Source organism: Macroventuria anomochaeta (genome assembly GCF_010093625.1).
Source record: "Macroventuria anomochaeta strain CBS 525.71 unplaced genomic scaffold BU25scaffold_57, whole genome shotgun sequence".
Taxonomy (NCBI): domain Eukaryota; kingdom Fungi; phylum Ascomycota; class Dothideomycetes; order Pleosporales; family Didymellaceae; genus Macroventuria; species Macroventuria anomochaeta.
Genome location: NW_022985418.1, coordinates 1 through 6672, shown reverse-complemented (window position 1 = coordinate 6672; position 6672 = coordinate 1). Strand labels below are relative to the sequence as shown.

Below are 6672 nucleotides of genomic sequence, written 5' to 3'. Positions count from 1 at the left end.
AACAGGTATGGACAGCAATCGCCACAACGCCGATTTGTATACCAAGTACAAGCTCTATTTCAACCTGTTGCAGTCCAAAATCTCCCAATACGACGTTGATGCTGAGCACACATACAATATGGATGAGAAGGGCTTTATGATTGGAGTCACCACCAGGACCAAGCACGTCTTCAGTAGACGTATGTGGGAGAAGAAGGAGGTTACAGCAACTACTCAAGATGGTAATCGTGCCTGGGTGACGCTTGTAGCGTGTGTGTGTGGGGATGGATTGGCACTGCCACTAGGCTGTTACGATCCTACATCCCACAATAGGACAACAAGCAATAAGTCCGCCAACCAAACACGGAGGCCTGGGGGAAGGCGCAGCAGGACAAGGCCGCCCGGCCGGCGCCTAGGGGATTGCTCTCAGCCGAGCTGACACACGTGACAGAGCTCGTCAACGAGCAAGGTCACGTGAGTGCTCGTCAACGAGCATGACGTGATGCTCGTCAACGAACATGGTACGATGCTCGTTGACAAACCGCAATCCATCCGGATTGGCCAGGACCGACTCTGCTCGTCAACGAGCAGATCTGATGAACTGTATATATATGTGTAGGAACACAACCCTTATGGTTCGTGTTCAACCTCGTCAATTAAGTTTGTCATTGGATCTCAACCAACCTTCAAGCTAGACAGATTGCCTGTACTACTCATTGTTACCCCAAGCCGTCGTTAGGTGTTTCACCCAGGCGACTTACCCCTACTGTTCCAGAGCCAGAGTTCATCCTCGAGAACCAATCGAATAGTGCTTACGAGCTTTGCTCAAAGTACGACTTCAACAACGGCCTACTGCTTGGGTTGCTTGAGTTGCTCCACTGAGAGTGATGATCATACTGAGTATTGCCAACACCTACAGTTCCTTGGCTCTTCTCGTATTGTTGCGTAGTCCCGTTTGTTCAGTGTTGTTGCAGGTTGCCCTTTGATCGTAACAGCCACTACTGCTGCTCAAATTTGAATGTCCTGCCATGTCTCTGTGATCTTTTCAAACCCACAATCATCTAGGTAATCAACAATACTGTGGGCTTCAGCACCTTTAAGTTGGCAATGGGCACCACAAGTACCAGGTCTGTTGCTGTGAGGGAGAGTCTTTGGATCATGGGAATAGGCTATGCATTTGGCAGTAGTAGGAGGGGCTTCAAGGACCTTATAAATGTCTTCATAAGGGCAAGGTACATGTAGCACATCACAGAAGTAGAGAACTCCTAGGATGTGTTGAAGTCGTACTTTAAGCAAAGCTTGTAAGTACTATTCAATTGGTTCTCAAGGATGAGCTCTGGTTCTGGAACAGTAGGGGTAAGTCACCTGGGTGAAACACCTAACAATGGCTTGGGGTAACAATGAGTAGTACAGGCAATCTGTCTAGCTCGAAGGTTGATTGAGATCCAATGACAAACTTGATTGACAAGGTTGAACACAAACCATAAGGGTTGTGTTCCTACATGCTTATATACAGTCCACCAGATCTGCTCATTGACAAGCAGAGTTGGTCCTGGCCAATCCGGATAGATTGCGCCTCATTGACAAGTATTGTATGATGCTTGTTGACAAGCACTCATGTGACTGCGCTTGTTGACGAGCACTCATGTGACTGCTCGGCCAAGAGCATCCCTCAGGCGTTGGCTGGGTAGCCTTGCCGTGCTGCACCTTTCCCCAGGCTTCCATGTTTGGTTGGTGGTTACTTATTACCCATTGTCCTATCGCAGGACGTAGGATCATAACAGGATGGCTGCACATTGTGATATTTTAGAGTGACGCCTGAAACGCTTGTGAACAATGGCTGGTTCATCAGACATCTTAGGCACAAAAAATAAGAAGAAAAATCTATGGATTGGGTGTATTTCTGTAAGGGTATCTGTGACAGCAAGCTCAGTAGCAATGGGAGGTGGTCTTGTAAGATTAATTGCTACCGTTCCCTGGCCATTGTGTGCCCAATTATCTTTGTGCTCTTGCCCGCACCACGCTAGCGTCCCGATGGGTTAGCGCCATTGTCCCAATACATGACAGCCTACTTCACTACAGCACTGTAACCCCGTTACAGTTTCATTTGGTTTGGTTCATTGTTTTGGTTTTGGCAATGCTCAATGGTCTGGGTGTTATTGTCCACCTTAATGCTAAACATGAGAGCTCGGCATAGTCACGATTTGCGGTGGACAGCTCAAGGCCCCCGGCACCACCAAAGCCAGAAACAGCCCAAGCGCCAATGTGAGGCTGACAACATAACATACATAGAACGCAAGACCCACCTGTAGCCGCTGGCTTCCTATGGCTCATGTTGGATTTTGTGGTATTCTTACACTTGGTCTTTTCCACACCCTTATCTTCAACAAGCCTGAACCTTCCTTTCACCAATTCATCCATCTTAGAGAGCAGTTGGTATCCCCAGCTGGCCCCCTCTCACACATAAGAATAACTGTCGCAGTACAGTTTGATCAGTACAGTAAGGTTGAGTATAAACGGGCCAGTATGATACTCCGTCAAACAATTATAGTAACACAACAGTCTCATGGTCAAACCTCCTCGTCCTCACCCTATTTAAACACACTGCTTAGTTCAATACAACCTCAGTTCAATCCTTCAGTACTTCTGCACACGCGTACTGATCACTCACGATTTACCGCGATAGTAATCCTCAGCAGCACCGGGCGAATCACGACACCCGCATCCTCCCAACTTCCCAAACCATCGATCGTAACTTGAACATGATGTTCTCATCCTACCTCGCTGTCTTCACTACCTTCCTTGCTCTGGCGGCATCAGCACCCACACCCTCACCAGCATATGCAACAGTCGACCTCCGCTTCATCGGTCCCCAGAACACACGCTACTCAAGTTTGAATCAGTCACCCATGAGTGACCAAAGCCAACATCTTACCATCATCGTCGGCCAGACACTATCGCTCGACCACGACCCACTACACATCCAGGGCCTGCAGATCGCGGCGATCAAGGCGGGCGAGTCACTGTCGTTGTTGCCTACAGGTGTTGTGGAAAATGATTGGAGAGTTGTATGTTCAGCGCGCATCGATGGGAGTGAAGATCTTTTCGAGTTTGACTTGAAGGATAAGGGCATGCTCCTTGCTGGCGGCAGGCTGGTGAAGGTGACTCGGCTGAGCTGTGCTGTCGACGAGGAGGCGGCACGATGATACTGTGGCCTGCTCGTGTCATGCTGTATATATCGTGGTGATCATACTTTTCTGCATAGCGGTGGCGTTAGAATTTCTCTTGTATGTTCGTTCGCATCTCAGCTTTTCAGACCCTTCATCAGTCGCTCAACAATGTCAATTCCCATCTGTTCTTCCGCAGATGGTGTTTTGCGCTCTTCTTTCTTCTCCTCCTTTGCCCCAAAGCCGGAACTTGACATGATCTGCTCCATCATGCGTATGCCCTTGAGCTCTTGCAGCGGCGGAATGTTGTTCAACGCCTCCGAATCCACCTTCTTGAAGTCAACTCCACCCATGGGCTTTACGGCGCCCTTGACCTCAAGCACTCGCTCAGATGTGACTACGAAGTCACATTGCACTTCGCCGTTCTTGTCAGGCTTGATCGTATCCAGCCCATACTGCGCCTCGTCGACGACTTGACACTCATGCGCAACAGCAACGACCGGTGCCGCAGCGTCAAGCACCTTTAGGTCCTGCAGCAACGCCCACTGCACCTCGAACAATGCCGAGCCCTCCCATACAATGACACCCTGCTCGTTAAGCACCAGCCCGCCCAGCGCACAAATGTCGATCTTGTATCCGTCATCTTTCAGCTGCGCCAGCGCTACCTTCCGCCCTATCCCAGGTCTCTCCATGCCATCCAGACACGCTGCAAGCTTCAACTTGCTCTCCCCTATACTCTTAGGATCTAGCAGCACAAAGCCCCTCCGCAGCCTATACGTGCCCACCAGCACCCTCTTGCCATCCTTCAACGCCCTGTACCGCAAGCCCTCGAGGCTGTTGTCGCTCGTGACGAGTATCGTCTTCGCATCCTTATAACACCGTAAGTCGACGATGCGTGCGACCGCGTCCTCCGAGCCGCGAAAGTCGGGCGTGAATTTGAGGAAATCGTAATTGAAGCGCGAGTCGGGCAGCGCGTGGCGGAGCAGCTGCTGGTAGACACCTGCCCAAAGCAGCTTGCGGGGCGAGTCAGAGGATGTAGGGACGGTCATAACGGCTATGGAGGTGTTTTCGCGGTATTACAGTCAGAAACGGGAGTGCGTGAGGCAGGACGCCTTATGGGACGCGGGATGGCATTGTGTGGTGTGGTGGTTGGTGCACGAGATGGCCCCGCTGCGGAGAACACGAGGTGTCACTAGGCTTGGCTTTTTTGGCGGCTGCAGTGTCACCTCTTCAATGTCTACATACAGCGGCATTCAAGAACTGTCGTTCTTGATCACGCCAAATCCTAAGTTAAAGGAATTGTTTGTACATCCTTGCCGTTGTAATACTTTTCCGGCACTCCCGCGGGAGCGCCCTGCGTCATTGACGCCTTATCCGGTCAGACGAGCCTCATGATAGGCCAGAGCAACAGCATCATCTGCATCGTGACTCTTGGTTATAACCGCCATATAACCGCACACTATTTTATCACCGTCCCTCTGCTGCTTCTCCATGCTGCTTCTCCAAGCTAAGACACGCCACCAGCACTAGCACAGTGCGACCTACTGCGAAGACCAGATACAGCAGCAATGATAGCCGCGTCAGAGAAGTCGCCGAAAGATGGCATTCACCAACTTGACCCGGAAGATGGCATTGTTGATACGACTGGTAAGGATCTCATGAACCTGAAAGAGATGGAGGACGGACTGGAGCAGACGCCCTCGCCACCTCCAGAAACACAAGACGTACACAAAGGCCAAAGCAAGACTACGTCCAAATCTTCCAAACTTACGACCCTTACTCATTGGCTACTCTGGTTTCTCAAAGATCAATGGTTCCTCCTCGCCATGTCCATCATCATTCTCATCTCATCCCAGGTGCAGGTGCCAGCTTCACAACAGCGAATGAAGAGAACCGTCATAACCTACCTGTCCGTCTCTGTCATCTTCTTCATCAACGGCTGCACGCTGCCCACCCGGCTGCTCATCGAGAACTACATGCGCTGGAAACTGCACTTCTTCGTCCAACTGCAATGCTACCTCGTCTGCTCGGCTGCAACCTTCGCCATTGTGAGCTTGTGCGCGACGAACCCCAAGTTTATGGATCCGTGGCTGCTGATTGGGTTTTTGTTTGTGGGGAGCGCGCCGACGACGATGAGTAGTAACGTCGTCATGACAAGGCAGGCGCATGGAAACACGGCGCTCACAGTCGTGCAGAGCGTTATCGGGCAGTTCTTGTGTCCGTTCCTTAGCCCGATTATCGTGCAGATGTACCTCAGCTCTGGCGCGTGGTACAGCCAGGTCCTCGAGAAGGGCAGCGGGTATGGCGAGATCTACAGACGTGTGTTCATGCAACTCGGGCTCTCGCTCTTCCTCCCCATGGCTGTGGGACAAGTAGTGCAGCACTTTTCCCCACAAGCTTGCAAAAAAGTCTTTGTCGAGTGGAAACTCATAAAGCTCTCGAGCGTGGCGCTGCTCACCCTGGTATGGCAGACCTTCGACCAAGCGTTCCAGTCGCACGCTTTCGAATCGGTCAAGAAGAGCAACATCATCTTCATCGTCTTTATTTGCATGGCGCTGTATTTTATATGGACCGCCCTCTGCTTCACTGCCAGCATAATCTGGCTCCCGAAGAAAGACGTTATTGCGTGTTGTTACTGCTGCCCGGCGAAGGCGCTGGCTATGGTTGTTCCGCTGACGAGCGTCATGTACATCAATATCAGTCCGATTGAGCAGTCGAAGATGCAGATCCCTGCTATCATCTTCCAGGCGTTCCAGGTCGGAATTGGCGGATTGATGACGATTGCGTTTCGGCGGTGGATTAGAAATGAAGAGGAGAAAGAGAAGGCGGAGAAGGGGAATAGGGAACGAACTGGACAAGAGAAATAGCTGGATGAAACGATGATGTGGACTGACTGATTAGTCAATTGAATAATTGATTGAATGGTTGATTGATTGATTAGCTTGTTTAACGTCCTAAGTCAGTGTAATTGTGATAAGAGGCGAGCCGTAACAATGCAGAGCTCCATTGTGCGATATGGCCAAAAAGTACATCAATATCAGCACAATGGCTGATATTAGGCTCTGCATCTAATATATAGGCATAGTGCAAGGCACCTCCTTACAACTATCCTCCCTCTTCAAGAGCGCCTGTTGATTGATTGATTGATTGATTAATTGGAGGGTATAGCTCCTCTGGTAATGCAAAGATTTAGTTACAGGAGTGTGGGGTCAATAGGGGTACAAGGGATGGTGAGGGCTCAGGCCCAGTGCAAAGATGCTGGAAACAAAAGAAGTACAAAACAAACAAACAAAGGAAAGAGAAGCTGGTGTAGCATGCCTATGCCAGGTCTTCTGAAGACTGCCCAAGATGCCACCTCCTTGTGCCAACCTTGGTCCTGCTGATGAAGTCCAAGGTGGCCTTGATGCCTTGCTTGGTGTGGAGGAGGAGAGGGAGAGTCAGCTGTACCTTCCCAAGACTGTCCTGCAGGATTTTCCGGTCTGTGTTCAGCCACTTGCAGCTCAGGAGCATGTGCTCAGGAGTCTGC

The 6672-nt window shown here is 50.6% G+C and overlaps 5 protein-coding genes across 5 annotated transcripts; 4 read left to right on the top strand and 1 right to left on the bottom strand.

Moving 5' to 3' along the window:
- Window positions 1-7: 7 nt before the first annotated feature.
- BU25DRAFT_404636 (uncharacterized protein) lies at window positions 8-418 on the top strand (the record flags this gene model as incomplete). The annotated part of the gene is made up of 1 exon (XM_033705129.1): window positions 8-418. One exon carries the CDS (start codon window positions 8-10, stop codon window positions 416-418), a length of 411 nt encoding a protein of 136 aa, XP_033555475.1.
- Window positions 419-2188: 1770 nt separating this feature from the next.
- BU25DRAFT_239622 (uncharacterized protein) lies at window positions 2189-2877 on the top strand. Its single transcript, XM_033701505.1, has one exon. The coding sequence runs from the start codon at window positions 2305-2307 to the stop codon at window positions 2737-2739; it is 435 nt and encodes a 144-aa protein (XP_033555474.1). The 5' UTR covers window positions 2189-2304; the 3' UTR covers window positions 2740-2877.
- BU25DRAFT_239602 (uncharacterized protein) lies at window positions 2572-3234 on the top strand. Its single transcript, XM_033701503.1, has one exon. The coding sequence runs from the start codon at window positions 2742-2744 to the stop codon at window positions 3183-3185; it is 444 nt and encodes a 147-aa protein (XP_033555473.1). The 5' UTR covers window positions 2572-2741; the 3' UTR covers window positions 3186-3234.
- BU25DRAFT_239615 (uncharacterized protein) lies at window positions 3198-4608 on the bottom strand. The gene has a single exon (XM_033701504.1). It carries the CDS (start codon window positions 4193-4195, stop codon window positions 3284-3286), a length of 912 nt encoding a protein of 303 aa, XP_033555472.1. The 5' UTR covers window positions 4196-4608; the 3' UTR covers window positions 3198-3283.
- On the top strand, window positions 4402-6176 carry BU25DRAFT_416193 (uncharacterized protein). Its single transcript, XM_033707722.1, has one exon. The coding sequence runs from the start codon at window positions 4715-4717 to the stop codon at window positions 6011-6013; it is 1299 nt and encodes a 432-aa protein (XP_033555471.1). The 5' UTR covers window positions 4402-4714; the 3' UTR covers window positions 6014-6176.
- The last annotated feature ends 496 nt before the right edge of the window (window positions 6177-6672 follow it).

What these genes read in the sequence shown, in the direction of transcription:
- BU25DRAFT_239622 (XM_033701505.1), top strand. Translation starts at nt 2,305, where the DNA reads ATGGCTCATGTTGGATTTTGTGGTATTCTTACACTTGGTCTTTTCCAC.
- BU25DRAFT_239602 (XM_033701503.1), top strand. Translation starts at nt 2,742, where the DNA reads ATGATGTTCTCATCCTACCTCGCTGTCTTCACTACCTTCCTTGCTCTG.
- BU25DRAFT_239615 (XM_033701504.1), bottom strand. Translation starts at nt 4,195, where the DNA reads ATGACCGTCCCTACATCCTCTGACTCGCCCCGCAAGCTGCTTTGGGCA.
- BU25DRAFT_416193 (XM_033707722.1), top strand. Translation starts at nt 4,715, where the DNA reads ATGATAGCCGCGTCAGAGAAGTCGCCGAAAGATGGCATTCACCAACTT.